Source organism: Prinia subflava, chromosome 16 (genome assembly GCF_021018805.1).
Source record: "Prinia subflava isolate CZ2003 ecotype Zambia chromosome 16, Cam_Psub_1.2, whole genome shotgun sequence".
NCBI classification, from domain to species: domain Eukaryota; kingdom Metazoa; phylum Chordata; class Aves; order Passeriformes; family Cisticolidae; genus Prinia; species Prinia subflava.
The window spans coordinates 16668798-16688315 of record NC_086262.1 but is presented as its reverse complement, the minus strand read 5'-3'; the positions used below and the strand labels follow the sequence as shown (position 1 = coordinate 16688315).

Here is a 19518-nt window from a genome sequence, read left to right as displayed (position 1 = left end):
TGCCTCTCTCTCTCTCTCTTTTTTTTTTTTTTTTTTTTTTTTCAACATGTCTTCCTGCTCCGCTCAGAAAATGGCGGCTGGACGTGATTAACCCTCCCCCTTCTCCTGGTGGGACAAGGGACGTGCTCGGGCTTGTGCCTTTTTCCTTTCATAGTTACGAGCCGCCAGCCTTGAGACTGCGGAGAACCTGGAGCAGGAATGAAATGGCAGCAGCTCCTTTCTGCTGCCCGCAACAGATGCGTCACCAGGCTTTGCTTACGGGATTAATCCCTCCCAGTGCCTCATTATGCGGCTCCTTGCTTCGTATTCCAGCTGAAACTTTCGGCAGGGTTTCAGAATTTCCTGACCTGGAAGAAAAACGCTGGTGCAGGACTCCTGAAGGGGTTATTCCTCCTGGGATTATCGAGGTGTTACCCTGGGGTAGTGCCCAGCTCTGGAATCTGGGCATCAAAGAGTTACATGAAACTTCAGTTTGCTCCAGCCAGACTTTTTACAAGTTGTTTCCTTTTTTGAAACTTTGTTAATAACTGTTTATAAAGTTAGTGGGGTTTTTTTGCCTTGACACAATGGCATAAAGGGTTTTTGTTCCTTGAGCTGCACAAACTATTTCAGTTTAGGTTCTGTGTCAAACTGTGGATTCTATTTAATTTAACCCTTCCTGACTTTGTACAGGTTCAATAATGACATTTAGTGTCTGCTTTAAAGTTCTCAGGATGACATAGCCAGGATTCTGTATTAATTTGGACACAGCCTAGTACAAATCTGCATTTCTGAGGTTAATAGCTCCCTCCTCCTTCCCCCCAAACACGACTGGCTGTGATCCTGAATGTGAGCTGGAGGAGACAGTGTTGTCCTGGCCATCTGTCCTCATTCACTCCAGCCTTTTGCAGGGATACCATCAGCATACCTGAATTAAATACTTGCAGCTTCAGCAGAGTTGCTGGTGTGAAAACAGATGCAGCCTTTCTTTGAGAATACAGTTTCCTTCTTTTCTGGAATGTGGCTGCCTTTATTTCACAACTGAAAGAACAGGAATTGCATTTTGGAAAGCTTTCACTGTATAGCTGCATGCTAAAACAGGGATAACTGGGAAAACAGCCAGAGCAGGCAGATATCAGGTGTTTCATCACAGAACTGGAAAAGCAGGCATTCTTGAACTACTTTTTTGAAAAGTAAATGAGTGAGTGGTGCTATAATGAGGCCCAAGTCGCAAATTTTTGGCTTTTCCACTGAGATACTGTTTAATTTCTTGTATTTGGTTAAAATGCCCTGAGAAATACTGATGATGAGAAACTTGCCTCTAGCTTCAACTACAACTGTCCTCTGTATTTGATGTTCTTATACCCCCTAAAAATAATGCAAGGTTACAAAAAAAGTTGAGAATAGATAAATGAGGGAACACTCAACACATTGATTCATACACTCATTGTGCTAAAGATGTGAGATTATTGGATAATGTCAGTGCTTTCAGGTCCTCACAATGTTAATCTTTGTAGTATTTTTCTAGAAAAGTGTCTTTTTGGAAATACTCCTTTTCTTTTCAGAAGCAGCATTTATTGTAAATCTGTTTTTATGTTGCAGATGCTCCTTGAGAGCTCTGGGCTGTTGGTATTGGTTTGGTGATGCTTGAGAAAATCTAAACCAGCATTCTTAGATTTATTTTCTTTTAAGAGGAAGCTGAGTAGGGGACAAATATTAAAATGTTCTGTGATTAGTAGAAGTAGAATCCATGGTGCTCTGAATCCAAGTCAATACTTAGGTCACTTTGCATGTGTCATTGATAATCCATGTGCCACCATTGTGTTATAATAATATGCTGTCACATTGGAATAAGCTGTTCCTGGCTCAGTGTATTCACAAGGATGAATCAAGCTGAAGGAAAGTCAATACATTTGGAAAAAATTCTGTAATGTGACACCTTTAAACAACAGCAGCACAAGAATTTGATAGGAAGTGAAGGGATCATGCCAAGATTTCCCCATTGCCATGCTTTATAAAACTCAGTCCACATCTTGGACACATCAACGCGAAAATTTGTGTTCCTCATTTGAGAGTCAGGGACTTTTGCTCTATTTATCACCTACTTAAGTGATGCACTGGCCAAGATCAACTTCCTGGAAGTTGTGTGATGTGACTTTGCCTCTCTCAGTGGTCTCTGCTGCGGTTCTGTGACTCAGAGCTGAGATAATAAATGAACTCTGCATTGCTCATTCACTGGGGCTCTTGTTTCTGACGCGAGTTCAGCCTGTAGATGTGATTGCAACTTGGAATTACCAGAACACATGTCCTGAGTGTTACTGAAGTTACCTAGAACCAAGCAGTTCTTTTTACAGCCTTTAAGCTTGGTTTGAGGGATTTTCTGGCTCATTGCAAGAAACTAATGAGGAAAAATCTCAATTTTGGGTTCAAGAGTTTAATATTTCTGTGGGGTCAACAGTGAGCCTTCACCTGTCAGGGAGGTTGCACAAGGGGCCTTGGTGCTTAATTCCACTGTAATAGAAGATATTATTTGCACAGAAAATAGCAAAAAAATGAGATTGGTGAGACTGAATTGGAGAGTCTATTCTCTAAATATTCTAAACCCTTTTAAATCTCTAAATTTGCTGCTTATTGTTTCCTGGAAGTGCAGCAAAGTTTCTGAAATTACCCCTAAAGTTTCACAAAACCTTCGTTAATACTCCAAAAATTTTTTAAGCTGTGTTTTCTTCTCGATGTCCAAATTTTGCTTAATTATTACCTTAATTTTTCCCAAAAGGCTCTTGAACCAAGCTTAACATTGTGCCAGTCTGCTGTGCCTTTAGGACACAATGGCCAGGCCCCAGCATTCTGCTGGGCTTATTCTCATTGTTCTCCCTCGTCAGCTGCCCTTTGCTTTTTTTCCTTTCTTTTTCAGTGACAAAGCATTTTGAGCTGTAATCTTGTTAACTGGGCACTGATCCTATTAGTTGGGACTATCCACCTTTATTCCCCAATTGCTGCTGCTGCCTTGGAGGAATGCAGCAGAGAATTTTTGATTTTTTGGGTGTTTGTCCACAGTGTAACTCTGGTAAAGCTTTATTCACAAAAGCAATTATTCAAATTACCTGGGACAGCCACTCTTGATTTTTTTTGCCATTTATGGTGTTCATCAACTATTGGTTGTATCCTTGATGAAAATCAGCTGTTTGTAAGCTTAAAAACAAAAAGTTACTGACTTAGTGTTTTTTAGTTCTTTTTTTTTTTTTTGCAAAGTTCTCTTGCAAACTGAATAAGTCAGTCTCTACATTTTTCATTTTCTGAATTTTTCAATGCAGTACTTGCAAATATTTTGATGCTGAGAAGTTCATAGAGAAATTTGCAGTTGAGTTTTCTGGAAAAAATTAAAATATTTTACAATATTTGTGGTTCTGGTTGATTACTGCCATGTTGCTGGATAATTATTAACAACAGTCTGCCCTTATAAATCTTCATTAAATGCTACCTGTAATGGAAAAATGTGGTCAAGGTTGGTAATCTAAGAGTTATCACAACCAAATTTGCCTTGAGCGTTTAAAATGGTGATTTTTTTTTAGCAGTGGTTAAAAAGCTGTAAACACACCTCTCAAACACCTTCATTTTTAACTTTCTCAGTAACTTCCTGCAACATAAAACCCCTCAACCAGCCACCAAAAAAATCCAGACTACCATGAAAAAAACAGAAAAACACTCACTAAACCCACAAGAAACCCCCCTCCCCCCTCAAAAAAAATTCTATCAATAAATCCAACTATTAATTAACTCTGTTATTAGTTAGTCTGCATATTGAAGGGTAGAACCATCTGATAGGTGAGCAGAAGCCTCTTCTTGTGCCTCTAAATAAAATGGAAGATAATATTTGAAATGAATACCTATGGTTCCTTTATTAAGAAAATAAATATATTGCAATAACATTTATTTTCTGTTTTCCACCAGTCTAAACTCTTGTTTTAGTTGGTCTTTGTGGACTCTGTCAAAGCAGCCAGGAGAGACCACAGTTTGAATTTTTTCTCCCTGCCTTAACTCAGTTTTTGGAGTTTGAGGCCAGTGTTGCTGTTGTTTGAAACCAATGAGCAGGGATAATATTAAAATACTCTTTTTCTCAGTGATGTTTGCTGTCCCCAGTGTGGATTAAGGGTTCACCTTCTCACTGCCTTCTGCAGGGGAAACTCAACTCCTGACTTCCTCGCAGGTGTTAATGGAGTTTATTCAGCAGCCCAGCAGAACAGGGAGGCAGCTGCGTGTTTGCAGCATCACACTGGACAGCTGAAACCACCTCCTTGCTGAGGGGATGAGTTGTGCTGGCATCCCTCATGTATTGCTCTCAGAACTGTACAAAAAGTGATCCAGAATTTTATTTATAGAGTGGAGCCAGCTCCGTAGCGTAGGGTGTTCATGGCTGTTTCTTTATTTAGTACTTGGGTGGCCTAATTCATGCTCTCCATGGCAACTAACGTTAGGTGACATCTGCTAAATATTGCACTTCAGGATTTCAGTCATGCCACATTATGTGAAGTTCATTTATATTACTCCTAGCTGGCTAACAGTTAAGTGCTTTTCCAGATTCAGGGGAGAAGAAGCAGAAATATAAAATATGACAATTTAGAGATGAATCTGTGATGGATTACCTTTCTCTTATGCGTTGCTTCAGTGTCTGTAAGACTCAGTGCATTTTTACAGGCATAATTCACTTTCCAATTTGTCTGCACTGTCATTATTTGTCAGGAGCTGTCTGTGCTGAGCACACGGGAGCAGAAGGGTCTGAATCAGTCAGGTGCAATGTGACAACTCCCTAGGCCAGCAGGGCAGTGCCCATGCTTGTGTTACTGCACAGAGACAGCCAGAGAGCTTCTGTGCCTGAAGATAATGCTTGTACCCACAGGCTGTCAACTGCCAGTTGGTTTTTCTCTGATTTTTGTTAATAAAGTTTTCCTTTTCCCCTTCTCGCATCCTCCTGTATCTATAAGGAATAATTGCAGAATTCCATAACTGCCTTGCTGAACTGCTTGAGTAAATGATTGCACACAGGTCACAATCCTCCCATCTTTCCTGAAGTCTCTTTCCTGCCCTTGTTGGGATTTGGAGTTCCTTTCCTGAGCTGGTGACAGGGCTTGCAGCAGTGATCCCAATTCACAGGTTCTGTGTAGAACAGCTGCACTTTTCCTGGTTAGGATAACTTGGTATTTGTCAGGGATATCAGAACTATGGCATTACAGGGAGGTCAGTGTTTTCTCTTCAGTCTCATCATCTGACTAATGCCCCGTTCAGAGACTTTTGTGTAAATGACTTGGGGCTGGCAGGATTGGAATGCAGTTCCAGAGTGTTCACCAGATCAGTGCCTTTTGGATTTCTGTGGGATATCTGAGTCCTTTGTGTCCATGAGGCCTTCCAGACTTGCATATTCCCCTTCATGTGCCTGCTGACTTGTCAAATGTACTAATTAGGTGATCTCAGGTAATTATGTTAGCAAGCTCTTTCCAGCTTACTTTCTCACCTTACATTTTGTTCTAACAGCTTTTGTATCCACCTTAGTTCTGACAATCCATTTCTGTCACGAGAACTCTTTTTCACTTGTTGCTTGAAAACCCAAGTGCTGGGAACTTAATTACATAGGATTACACAGAGTAATCATAGGGTCACACACCATCATTTATGAAAGTGGCAAAAGTTTATGTAATGCCAAAGAAGTCAGAATCACCCTTTTTGTAATGGGTGTATAAACGTTTCTGGAAATGTAAAGGTTTGAGTTGAAATATTCCAGTGTTGGAAGAATTGTCCTTCCCTGCAGTGAGGCACCAGGAGATGTTTTTGTCTGACAAAAGCCCAGCCTCCTGTAGCTCTGTTGGTAATTCCAGGTTGCCAGAGCCCCTGTGGGAATAGTCAGTGATGGAGCTGACAGAAGCCTTTAGTGGAGGATGAGTTACCTGGGAAGGCAGGTGTTGATTGAGGAGAGCTTTTATTAAGTTGGAACAAAATGGTTTGTCTGATGATGGGTACAGGTTTTTTGTGACATTGAGCTCATGTTCTGGTTTTTTGTATAAGCTGTAGGCAAAGTGAGGTGCTTTTATTTCCTTCAGAATTCTGAGATATGGGATTTCTTTACCAGTGCTTTACAGCTGTCATCTACTAATTTCAGTAATTTCCTTCATCTTGATCTGAATTTTGTTGTTGTTGTTGGCTTTTTTTTTTTTTTTTTTTTTGGTAATGTGAATCTTCTGAATTCTTTTATTTCTCACACATTTTGGGTACTTGTGCCGGGTTTGTTACCTTGTAATTTATAATTGCCACTGTGTGAAGCTTCTGGTTATTGACTGGAATTTTGTGAGTGACCCAGCAGTGTGAAACTGGGCTGGAATTTCATGGCCTGTGTGTGATTCTGTTAGCCCTTCACCCCCTTTCTCTGCTAGTTGATCTAGTTCTGCTTGACCCTTTCAAAGGAAGATGTGAAAAAATACTATTAATAACCAAATGAAATGTTTTCTTAGGTAAAACAAATAAAAAATGCAAACAAAACCAAACAAACTATTAACAAGCACTTCCTCAAACATTTCTTTTGTCCTTGACATTATTTACAAAACATGCAGTTGCTGAAATAGAAATTATTGATTTTTTGAAAGATGCAGCTCTGAAAAGGCAAAAGGATTTTAAGTTTGGCTAGAGCTGACTGCAGTGTTTGCCACCAAGTACTAGATATGCATCAAGACTTCACTTCCTTGTCTCAAGGTTAGTCAAGAGAATTTAAAAACCCACCCCATGTCAGTCAAGTAAACATCCACTTGTCATATGACCTGACATCATACCTGCTTCACTGGGGATTATTTAGAATTTAAACACTTTCAAACCCCTGTGTGCTGTGACTGAGATGTTCCCACAGAGCTCAGAGACTGAAATCCAAGATGTTAGAAAATTTCAGCGTTGTGTTTGTGCTGGGGTTGTAGATGGGGCTCTCAAACCACATGATTTGGAAACTTGGTGACGTGGCCAGTGTTGGTCTTTCACAGACAAGTCCCTGAAGTCAAATTAAGGTCACTGTGCTCAGCCTTTAACCATGCTCTGATAGAAAGCTTCATAAAAGAGCTTTACTTTATTCTGACTAATGGGAGTCGTTTGATTATGTAGCTTAAAGCAGATGAGGGAAAGGGGAATGATGAAGCATTTTCCTGCCTGCGAGCTCGGGCACACCTTGAAGTTTAAGTAGGTTTGTGACATTTGTATCAGATGTTTGTGTGACACTGCCTGTTCAAGGGTAAACTCAACTATTCCTCATGATTCTGTCCTGTTAATGTTTTGTGTAAGGAGGTAACACACACTAAGAATCAATTAGAGAAAGACTAGGAGAACTTTCTCTAGTAAATTAGCTTCTTTTCTTGAAATAATACATTATATGTAACTAAATCAGAGTAATTACCCACCCAGAATGGCTCTCAAGTAGTTCAGTCTCTTGATCCCACTTGTCACTCCCCTCCAAAACCCTCCCTTACTTAAAATGTGTTGCTTCCTCAACTTTATTGTGAGGGGAAGGACTTTAGGGGTGCTGACAGAAGTCCATGGATGTCTCAGACATGTGGGCACACTTGTATTCTGAGATGCCAGTGTCACCTAATAATTGCCCAGGGCTTCGTATGGATCATTCCTTCATATTGGTACATAATTCCAAATTTCTCTGCTGATGCAGTGCCAGAACTTGTGAAGATCTCTTTTTGGGACACCAGCCTTTATATATCCTAATATCCATGTTTTCCTAAGAAAAACCAAGACTTCTAATGTTCTTTCATTCAGAGCTGCCAGTAGTAGCAGCTCCTACACCTTGAATGGACATGATGTTGCTTTGCTTCTTAATCCCATTTTCCCTGGAAATGTTCCAAGGGGAGTGAAAACTTCCTTGGAGTGTTAGCAAAGTAAATAAAACACACTGGTACCTTGGAAGAAGTTCCAGTAGTGAAATGAATTGGTGTCACAGTCTTCAGTGAGGAATTACAGGCAGGTGAACGTGAGAATGAAATATTAAGAGGTTCTGCCTTATTTCTTTGTCTTGGAGAATTGAATGTGCTTTCCACCAGTGCAGAATGGTCAGGAAATGAGAATTTTCTTGTTCATATGTAGAAATAGGCCAAGCAGGGGTTGTGCAATCATCCTGAATTACTGCACTTACTCAGCAGACAGATCCCTGTGGAGGAACAAAAAGGTTTTTAAAACGAACCTTCCAGGGTGGGCTTCCTTTGCATCAGCTTCACCTTGTCTGTGAGGCTGTGACTAAATTTTCTCTGCTCCAGTGAAGGCTGATCTTTGATCCTTTTCCCTTCCACTGCATCTCTTGGGCACTGAACCATTGCTGTGCTGAACCATTACACTCAGCGTCTCAATTAGAATTCCATCCCTTGAAGAAAATAGTACTTTATCTAGATCTTCATTTACCCCTGAGAACTCTTCATTTCAGCCCATTACTCTAGTTTGTGTTTTTTTTTATTTTCACAACAAACCTAAATTTCATAGGACAGAATGCCTGGGCAGGTAATTTGCTCCAATTTTCATTACTTTAGGTGACCATAATGTCTCATTTTCACTGTGACCCCTGGAGTTGTTTACAGAGCTGTTCTGTTGGTATTTCATCTGAATGGTTGCTCTCAAAATACATATTTTCTGCATCCCATCTGGATGCAGGGAATGAATAAAGGACTTAGACTGATCTGTAAATCAAGGAGTGTGAGCCACAGCTCATAAATAACTTTTATCAGATTTATAACAATGCAGGAATGAGGGGCATGGTTTCTCCTAGAATCCAGACAGTGGGAAGGTACAGGCCAGTAGTTCCTGAAACAAATCCAAATATAGAATCTTTTCTCTCTGGCTTTGTAAACATTTTATTTTACTACCCCAGCTAAGCTAAGCTTGGAATCCTGTGAGTAGCTAGGAATTTGTTGACTTTATCAGTGGTAACCATTTTCCAGACAGCCATGCATGGGTGTACTGGAGTCATTGCCTAAAGTGGAAATACAATGTCTGTTCAGATATTTAAGCCCCATCTGCTGCTTTAGCTGAATCTTGAGTTGTTTTTTTTTATTCTGCATGCTCTTCTTACGAGGCACATCCTTGGGGTACCTTGTCTATGCCACTGTTGTTGGGAACTTGAAGGGAATTCTCCCTGGAGTGCTGGCAGTAGGTCCTTGATGTAAGGACCAGGAGCTTAGAAAAGGCAAAATTGCAGCCTTCTGATCAAACAGGTGTCATGTCAGCTTCAAAACAGTTTTTCACACAGAGCTGTCACTTGTCTGTAGTTATCTGGGACGAGCAGAAGGACTGGAGAGGAGAATATTGCAGCCCTGGCTCTGAGGTGTGGAGATTCACAGCTGAGATGTGCAGGGGTCCAGGTGTGCTCAGGAGCTCAGGTGGGGAGACACCACCCCCAGCTGCAGATGCGATAAAGCAGGGCTGTGATGGAAATGTTGAACATGGATTGGAAAGGAAAATATCCATGGAAGGACTTCTGCTTGTTCTCACAGCATTGTTAGCCTTTACTTTTGCCCAAAATTGATGTATTAGGCCCTTAAAGATTACTATCACAGTATAGCTGCAATTAATATTTTGTTAGGTTTCTACTTTTGCTTTTCTGACACTTAAGTACTTCTTTCTCTAGGATATTAAAAGTCTGATAAAGAGCCTTTATGTTCAACTTAATTGGACAATAGAACTTGATTGTCATTTTTTAAATTGAGAAATAAATTAAAATGTGTATGAGTGAGCTGCTTTGGTCTGGTGCAGAGAAGTCAGAACTGAAAACAAAGCCTAAAGCATGTCAAGATGGTTTTGTGAAGTGAAATGATGCAGGAACAATGAGAGTAAGGTGTCCTGCAGAGGAATTTCAGTCCAGGTCTTGTACACACCCCTCAGTGTAAGGACACTGCTGTTTTGGTTGCATTTTCATTCTGCTGTTTGGTATTTTGGTTGTTGAAGAGGAGTAGTGTTTTCTCTTCAGGGAAAATTGCCAACTTGCGTGTTCTGGTTTGTGCTCAGACTTTTGTTTCCAGGAAAAATAAGATATTACCAGCATTAATTCCTCATTAGCTTTCAAGATGGAACATTAGTCAGCAGCGTGCCCTTGCATCTGAGAGCACTGAGGGTATCCTGGGCTGCATCGGGATTGCTGCTAATGCTGGATCATTTCCTTTCTTGCAGGTGGTATGGTCAAGAAAAGGACTACAATGTTCTAGTCATGGATCTTCTGGGGCCCAGCCTGGAAGACCTCTTCAACTTCTGTTCTCGCAGGTTTACGATGAAAACAGTACTTATGCTAGCAGACCAGGTACGTGCACACCTTGTGGGAGCAGCTCCAGAGCCCTGAGGGATGCTCTGCACAGTGGGTTAAATAATTGATGCAGTGTTTTATACACAAAGTGAACACTTGACCTAAATAAGGACAAAGTAATGGTGGTTTCTGTGTGCTCTGCCCTGCAAAATGCACTGCAGCTGCCATCTCCTTTGTGCTGCTGCTTTAAGGGCAACTTCATTAAAATATTCACACTAAATTGGGTGGATTCACTGCCAGTATCACCACTGGGGTTGTGGTAGGGGGGCTGAAACACTCTCCAGTTGTGATGTGATTGAATGGGACCAGTGGTGACAGCGTGCAAGTCTGTCCCTGTGCTCTCACACCCTCCTGTAGCCTCCAGGACCAGACAGTGAGCTAATAATAGCTGCCTTGCTTCTTTGGTCCTCACAGACACTTCTTAAAGCTGTGAGTGGAGATGCCACTCTACCTCCAACATAATCAAGGCCTCTAAAGCTCTCTGAAGTCTTTTTTTATAGCAGTTGATACTTTTCCAACTTGGTCATGAGAACCCAGCATTTGAAGTGAGCAGCCATATTTATTTCTTGCTGCTTAATAAATGGCTTGATTGTGCTGCCTTCAGCTCCTTGAAAAGCAGTGAGGGTTTTTCAAGTTGAATTTTTCAGTGGTAGTTGAAATTTCATCTAATATTACGTAATTGATATCAGTACCAAGTTGTCACTTAGCCAGATGCTCGTAGAATCCCAGGCTCCTGGCCAAGGAAGCTCAAGGCATTTGTCTGGAGACAAGGTCAGCTGTCCCTGTTCTCAGCTGCCCTGAGAGGGTGATGTGCTTGCTTTAGAGAGCCATTTGCTCACTCAGCCAGAGGCTGGGTGTGACAGCATCTCTGGGGAGTCCACAAGGGCTTTGTGCAGTATTCCTGTGGATGATAAACATTAATTAGCTGGGAAACAGGCAGAAATGGGGGATATCAGTGCTCAGAAGTGGCTTTTAGGGCACAGTCCAGCTGTCAGGGGTGTGATGGAACAAGCTCAGCTCAAGCCTGCAAGAGGAGCATTTGAGGAGCTGCAGAGCTGTGCCACGTAACCACGGGCTGTGATCTCACCCACAGGAAATGGGCTGGCCCTGTGTGATGACACAGATGTGCCAGGGTTTCTCCATGTCTCCAGATATTCTGAAATGGGTTGGCCCTGTGTGATGACACAGATGTGCCAGGGTTTCTCCATGTCTCCAGATATTCTGGCATCAGGGTAGCCCAGATCTGACAGGATGGGCCACCATCAAGTTGTGACTTGCTCCATGAAAACTGTTACCTGGAAAAGGGATGTTTGATGAATGAATAACCAAATGAATGAGTAACTGGGACAGGGGGAGGGAATGAGCTTTAAAATTGGCTTGTGGTAGCTATAAAATCTTGAAGTAATGAAAAAAAAATTACTTTTTAATAGAATGCTGTAGTTAGAAACATGAACTTAAATAGCCGGGAAATGTTCAGGTGTTTAATCTGCCAGGTTCTGACCAAGATTATGGAGTTTTAACATGGAAAAAAGATATTCAGACAGCATTTTAGAAAATTTGTTTTCATTAAGCAAATGCATCAACTGAAGTGGTAGAGGAAAGTAACACTAAAAATTCGTGCTTTCACTGAAGGTTTAATGAAATGTTTTTGCTCTCTTTGAAATCTTACATGTTGCTGGTTTTTTCTTACAGATGATCAGTAGAATTGAATATGTGCACACAAAGAATTTTATACACAGAGACATTAAACCAGATAACTTCCTAATGGGTATTGGGCGTCACTGTAATAAGGTTAGTCCAAAGCTCTTTGTTTCCAAGCTGCAGAGGGAATGCCTGTGTGATTTGTTTCCAGCTGCACAACTTGTGTAAAATGCATTGCTCAAACTGCTATTTTGGATGCTGAACCACAGTTCTTGGGTGTGAGAACTTGGTTTTCTTGGTGTCCGCTTGTAAATGCTGTGGGTCTCTGACCCGCCCCCGGAGACGTACTTGATTGCAAGATGATTTCTAGACTTGCAACAAGGTTATAAAGTAACCCTAGAGAATACTTTACTTCTCTCAAGATGTCTGTTGTCCTAGCATTTTATTCCTCTGTGATCAAAGTCAAATCCTGCCTTTGGCTTTGGGGCTGAGTTCCTAGGATGAAACCAACGTGTGCCAACGTGGGAGCTCCTGACCTGCCATCAGCAGGGCATTAAATCTTGCAGTGACAGACTGCTAAAGTCTCTTCAGCCATCAGAATTGTGGATAAGACCAAGAGCCAACATGCAGATGCCTTTAGAAATAAAAGAAATGATGGAATTATGTGGATGGAAAACTGTTAAGCTGTAGAGTACCTGCTGTACAACAAAAAAAATTGTCTCCCTTTACTTTGTGGGGGGAAAAAAAGCTGGGGGTGGGTGGGGGGTGGGCTGAGGTTGTTACACTTTTTGGGAAGGGTAAACATAGTCAGAAGTGCATGTTTCCTGCCTAGAAGGCAACTTTTTCATTTTATTTTTAGTTTTCTTGAGTGAAATATGCTTAATCCTGCAATTTGTATGTCGAGCTCGGGCAGACAGGCAGCATTGGCAATGCATTAAGCATGCTACTGATTAGAAATTAACTTCAGGACAAATGTACGTGATCAAGCTGTTTATTGGAAGCAAGATTCCCACTTATCTTCTCTAGAGGCCATCCCAGGATGTCTCATCTGGTTAGGCACTACCAGTAATCAAAATGTTTACCTTTGTTTGCCTGTATGAATGCCAACTTCAAGGCCATGAGCATTAGAAGGGGAAAGCTTGGATAATGTGAGATAACAGCTCTTGTCTGAAGAGGTGCAATGCACTGAGTGTTTAGAGACAACCATTGTTGGAAAAGCTTGTAATTCCAGCTGAAAGGCAGTCTTTTATGTAATCCTGTTGCTGTTAAACTTTGTTTGTTCCCAAGTTTCATACTTTCACTCTGTACAGCTCTATTTTTCTCTGCTGTGTTGAGCAGTTTAGGCTCCTTAATTTTCTGGCATGACTCAAAGTAGAACTTGAAAACTTTTATTTTGGTTTTTCCTAGTTTTAGTTTCTGATTTCCAATTGTTCTTTTTGGGCCATTTTTCTATACTTTTGCACAGTCATGCTAGGTTGGCATTGCTGCACTCCAGTTCATCTTGGTGTGGATTAATGGCCTAGAAATTGCTGCTGTGCTTACTTTAGAGGAGGAACACATTAGATTTGCATCAACTGAAATGAAAGACAAAATTGCCTACAAACCATTTGATTTTTTCTCCATTAGTTAGGAAGCCATTCAATGCTGTGGTGGTAAAACACTGTGGGCATGGGCTTCACTTACGTGTCAGGGGAGGTAGTTCCTGACCCAAGTGCAAATTATTAGTTTTACATGAGCAAAATGTGGAATGGGTTCCTTCAGTTGGAATCAAGTGCTTTGTCTAGGAAACACATGCCACCATGCAGTATTTAATGTTTCTTTTTGTAACCAAGTGTAGTTTTGGGGTTTTTAGACATGACTCTACACAGTTCAAAGAAAATCAGCCACAAAGATTAGAACAGCATGGTAATCTTGTTCCAGTAGCTTCCTGTCAGTTATATTTTAAAAAAAAATTGATTTTTTTTCCAAATTTTAAATTGGTGATTGGGAGAAATTTTGCTCCCACCTTAAAAGATGAATTTCCAGCTCTGCTAGAAATAAGCCCTGCATGCTTATGAAAGTAAACTTTAAGGTGACTAAATGCCTTCTACCTCTTCCTTACTGAAGATTTACTTTTTCTAAATGTCTTTTGGGGGAAGGGCAGTTTGTGGAACCAAAGGCTGCTTTTGTAAGCAAAAACTTGAATTTCCTTTTTTAATAGAGCCAAATGTCACCATTGCTATCCCTGGTTAAGGCAGTGCCATTTTGGAGCGGCTCACAGTTGAAATTTACCTTGTCCCATCTGTCAAATTTTCTCCTTGCAAAAAAAAAAAATAATACCATAATAAATAATCAAACTATTACTCAAAAAAAAAAAAAAAAGATGGCAAGATAGCAGTTTTTTTGAAAAGTACAGTGCTTGGTGGAAGAAGGATGGCATTTGGCTACCCTGTTCTTTCTCGAACGCCTCGGTGTTGCCTGTCTGCGCCGGCCAATGTTACAATGTAAGCAAGACTGTTTGATGCACTGCCACCCTCTATTGTTTGTTCAGTGTTTAGAATCTCCAGTGGGGAAGAGGAAAAGAAGCATGACTGTTAGTACTTCTCAGGACCCATCTTTCTCAGGATTAAACCAGGTCTGAACTGTCTCCTATTCCAACCTCAACCCCAAATTCATGTGCTTTATTTTTGTTTTGGTTATTTTTTTTTTTCCGTTTGGTTTGGTTTCTTTTTTGTTTTTATTTCGTTTTTTCTGGAGAATGTAGACCTTGCAAAAGCACCTCTTATGTTGGCATTATTCAGACATACTTGGCAAACATGTAACATTACTAAGATGTTTCCCTGTGGCGCTTGTTTAAATTGTGGAATTATTTCTAAACTTTGATAGGGATAAATGTACGTGCTTGATTTCAGGTGCAGGTTTTATGTGTGCTTTTTCCAACTCAGAAGGCAATCTCCCAAAAATGTGGTGAAGGATAGACATGAAATAGCAGGGCTCCTGCTTGCCTTGCTGGGGCTTCCTGCAGTTCCTGTGGATGCATGTGGAGAAGTTCTGTTATCACTTCTGCCAGACTCCTCCCCGTGCAGTTTCTGTTCAAAATCACCCTAAATGTATAATGAAGACTTAATATTTTCATCCATTGTGCTTAAAAGCTGAAATTACTCCAACAAGCTGTGTCTTGGAGAAGCAGGAGCTTTATCTTGTAGTGTCTAACATTGTATTTCTGACTCTTGAAGAGAAGATGAATTGCAGAGAGAGGAAAACATTTGCCAGTTGGTAGCAGGACAGCTGGAAATTGCTGAATATGAATCACTGCTCAGGAGCTCGGCCATTGGTCCACAGCTTTCCATAACAGTCTCCATGGATTGCATCCCAGGCGGGTTCCTGCTGTACACAGGCTGACAGGCTTCTGTTGTCTGCTTCTGAAACTTTCTTATCAGAGGCACAGCCTTTGATCTACTTCTCTAGTTGCTCTTGGCAAAAATCGTGCCCTACTTCTCCAGTTTCCTGCTGATAGTGCAACAAACAGAGTGAAGGTGGTGTGAGGTTATCTGGGAATGTGTTCCTGAGGGCTGGCACCGGGACGTTCTGTGCTCATCCAAACTGGGCTGTGTCTCCCAGCCTGATTCTTTCCAGGAGGGACTCACTCCCTTGCCTTCAGCCCATCCACAGGGAAATACAGACTGATCCTGAGCTAGGGAACAGAGCAAACTTCCCCAGGGAAGCTGCTGCTCTAAAATAATAGCCAGTTACAGGTCTGTGTTGTGGACCAAATCAGAAAATGAGGGATTGCACTCCAGCTCAGGCTTTGCTTCTAGGAAAGTTGCAGCATAGCAATCACGTAAAGCTTTATATTATCTGCTTTGGGATTCAATATCAAATATTTCCTAGCATATCCAATGATTTCCTGGTAGCTAGGGAACAGATCCATGCTCACAGAGTAGCTGCCTGTAGTGGGTGCAGCCAGCCAAGACCCACACCTTGCTGAGCTGTCTGAGCAGTGGGGTTGATTTAAAAACTTGGGTTTATGTCCCTTGCTCCAGGCATTCTGGGCTTTCAGGGACACTTTCACCTGAACAGCAAATGTGGCACTGCAGTGCTTTGTGTTTGCATATAAATCATGGCAGGACTTCAGCCCCAGGTTTTCTCCTCTGACACCAGTAGTTTAAGAGGATTTTAGCTTTGCTTTTTCCTGTCTAAGTTACTGTAGTTGGTAAATCTTCTTGAATCAGAATTCTGAACCATAGCTACTCTGCAGTTCAGAGACTTTCAGTATCTTGGATACTTCATATGGAGTTGAATTTCCTGGTTCACAGCACTTCCAGTGTGCCATTTCAGCCTTGGTTGTATTGTAGTCTCCAGTTTGCTTTTAAAGCTGCATCTTCAGCTCTGGAATCAGCTTTAAAGTGACGATGAGTTGGTTTTTACTGAGACTTTATCAAACTTGAAATGTCTTCTTTCCATCACATTCTGCCCCCACCCAAGTTACTTTTGCAGCATTGATCAGTCTGTAGGGATTGCAGTCCTTGATCCTGTAGCGTTAATCCAGTGTTGGAATCAGGATTTGTAGCCTGAAGTCTGAGTGCTAGAATTTAAAAAGTTCTTTACGTACTTCTTTCTGCCTGGGCTGTTTTTTGCCTAGTCCTGAAATCTTGCCCAGGAAGGTTCAGCCTGGCTGACTCTTTGTAGGTGGGCTGGCTGGCAGCACTCTGATTACCACACACTAATTTTACCACACATTCAGGTTGCTAAATACCCAATTATTGACAAGCTTGGTTATTAGAAACCCACATTGGATCTATTCCTTGGCTCCAGCGTCCCGGCTGGGTTAAAACCAGCGAGTTTTTCCTGCTGCTGTGGCAGTGTTCTGGGAACCTTCAAATGAGCCAAGAACAAGCTGTCTTGTTTTGTGGGGAAGGTTTTGGCCTTGTGCTCTGCAGAATGGCCACTGTTCTTTGAGACAGGAGGTTGCAGGATGTGTCTCCTGTGTTAAGCTGCCATTAACTCCGTGTGTGTGACCTGCTCTGGTGCCAGTGGGGTTTGGGATGTGCTTTCACCATCTTCCTCCCTCAGCTGTGCACTGCAGTCATCAGATACAGCAGTGATAGAAAATAGTGGTAGAACTAAGCTCCAGGGCTGAGTAGCACCATCTAATCCATCATTCCAGGGGGTTGAGAAAAGGCTTGAACTAATTCACCATTGAGTTTTTAACTGACTAGTTAAAGCTGGTTGCGCCTCCGCACTGTTACTTTGCTTCTTTTAACTGTAGGCTGTTACATTGTCTGGGTGTCTTAAAAACATAGCTAATGCCTAGTGAAAGAAGTTGGGAATTTGGGGAATTGGATTGGAATCTAACCTATTTTCATTTTTCTTGAAGTTATTCCTTATTGACTTTGGTTTGGCCAAAAAGTACCGGGACAACAGGACAAGGCAACACATACCCTACAGAGAAGACAAAAATCTCACTGGCACAGCTCGATATGCCAGCATCAATGCACACCTTGGCATTGAGCAGAGGTGAGTACAGCGTTCTGGAGGGTGCAGGGTGATCTTTGGAAACTTCTGAGCTCATTTTATGTGAAAAGTGTATCCATCCCTTTGCAAGTGTTGTTGCTTTTGGCTGCCCGTGCAAGGATAGGGGGAAAAATCCGAGCACCTAATTTGCTTCTTGAAGAGACTGTGTGTCTTGCAGACATCAGGTGGATGCTCTGCATATTATTTTGGCTTTTTAAAGGCTAAGCCTTACTTTGATGTGGGTCTGTCAGAGGCCCTTCACACATAAAATGGTGCACTTTGCTGATGTGTTGGTACCTGTTGGCACCACTTTTGACTGGCTTGAGAGGCCTTTCTCTAAGCAGGAGAAAAAAAGCTGGTGTCTGGCCTGTTTTCTCACTCTCTTCAAGATAGTAAACCATTATTTCTCCTTTTGCCTGCAGACAAGACTTAAATACCTTCAGTCACACTGTATTTTAGTTTCTGGTGTAGTGATGTCTGTAGGTATGTACACATGTGTGTGGATATATTTATATATTTGGGCTTTGCTTAATCAACAAACACATTTTTATCTTCTGGATCAAAGGCATTTTGTTCCTACAGAATCCTAGCATTTTCCAGTGCAGAGAGCACTTCAGGTTGTTTGGGAGTGTTAGGTACTCAGGGGATATCAAGGGATGCCTCTCTTCCTTACACTTGTACTTAAATATTGTAGTGAATAACTGCAGACTCTGGCTTTACCTCTCTTGGATAGTTAAAGCTTCCAGGAATGTCTGTGCCTCTGACCTTTGTGTTAACCAGGATGGCAATGACAGAATTTCTCGTGGTCAGCTTCAGCAGAACATGTAACCCACAAATGATTCTTTAAAACGCTCCATGTTTCCTTTTTCTACTTTAATTTCCTTAAGGTTCCTTCAGGGTATTTTATTGTCTGGCAGTGTCATTATTTAAGCCAGCTTGGCATGTGGCTCAGGGAGGTAAATGACAGGTGTCACTTGTGAAGTAAATGCATTTCATTGATCCCAAGCAGTTCTGGTGAGGGAATATCTCTGCTTGACCTGAGAGTGAAGGAGGGATCTGCAAATGATGTTGCTTTTGAATTTAGTTGGACACCAGAAATTGAATTTAGTTGGATTTTACACCATTTCTGCTGGTAGTGGGAATTCTGTTATAATTAGAAATGTAGGTTGGTGCTTGCTAAAAGCTGCTAAACTGTCTAGGTCAAGCCAGCAGTGAGGCAAAGAAGTAATGCATTCCTGTAATCAAGAGAAACCAGTTCTGGAGCTTATGGCAGAATATTTCAACCTCTAGTCCTGTACTTTTAACTGTTACAGAACATGTTTTCCTACAGGTAATGACAGCTGTGCTCAAGGAGCTGTTTGCAATGTTATTTATTTTAATAATGGAGAGGATTGTCCTGTTTTCCAAATCCTGAAAACTACTATCAATATATTGTAATAATGTACCCATTATAGATTTACAGAACTAAATGTTTCCTACTGCAAGATCTTGACATTAAACATTAAAACAATGAGCTGGGTGGGGGATGGATACTCTTAATCCCTTTATGCATCTGAATTTATCGCTGCCTTCTCAGAAAACAGAATTTCATGTCATGGCCCTGTACAGGTTCACTGAATGCTGTTGGTGATTAAAATCTGCAGTTGTAATAGAATTAGCAAGTTTTGCAGGCTGGAATCTGGGCTCAGTATCATTTTTCAGCCCTTTGTCTGTGGTTTCATGTTGCAGCTGAGATGATCTCAGAGGTAGCTGCTGCTGAGGGGAGGGAACCAATCCTCTCTTCCCTGGGCACGGCAGAGCTTTTCTGGCCTTGTGCTAAAAGCTTTAGAGAGCCAAGCTGATTTTCCCCTGGGATAGCTTTTCCTTTGTTCCCCCAAGGGTCACAGAGCTGCTCCACGAGGGAGGGGCTGTTCTGGTCATATTGGCTGGGCTAGAACACAAAACATAGAACACAAAACATCACCAACTTCTTTCTTCTCCTACCAAGATGTGCAGATAGATCAGGTTACAGCCTGTTCCCACTTCTGGGGAGCTGTTTTCCCTCACCTTTGTGTGTAATCCTGTTTGCTATACCACTGTCAGCCTTT

The 19518-nt window shown here is 41.5% G+C and overlaps 1 protein-coding gene across 4 annotated transcripts in view; it reads left to right on the top strand.

Annotated features, from left to right (window-relative positions):
• Positions 1-19518, top strand: part of CSNK1A1 (casein kinase 1 alpha 1) — a 32275-nt gene that overhangs the window by 1736 nt on the left and 11021 nt on the right. For 3 of the 4 annotated variants that reach the window (XM_063413807.1, XM_063413804.1, XM_063413805.1), the window contains exons 3-6: positions 10168-10294; positions 11990-12088; positions 14469-14552; positions 17295-17434. In XM_063413807.1, coding sequence (XP_063269877.1) covers positions 10168-10294; positions 11990-12088; positions 14469-14552; positions 17295-17434 — 450 coding nt within the window. The remainder of the gene's footprint in view (positions 1-10167; positions 10295-11989; positions 12089-14468; positions 14553-17294; positions 17435-19518) is intronic. The other variant, XM_063413808.1, reaches the window with a different exon arrangement.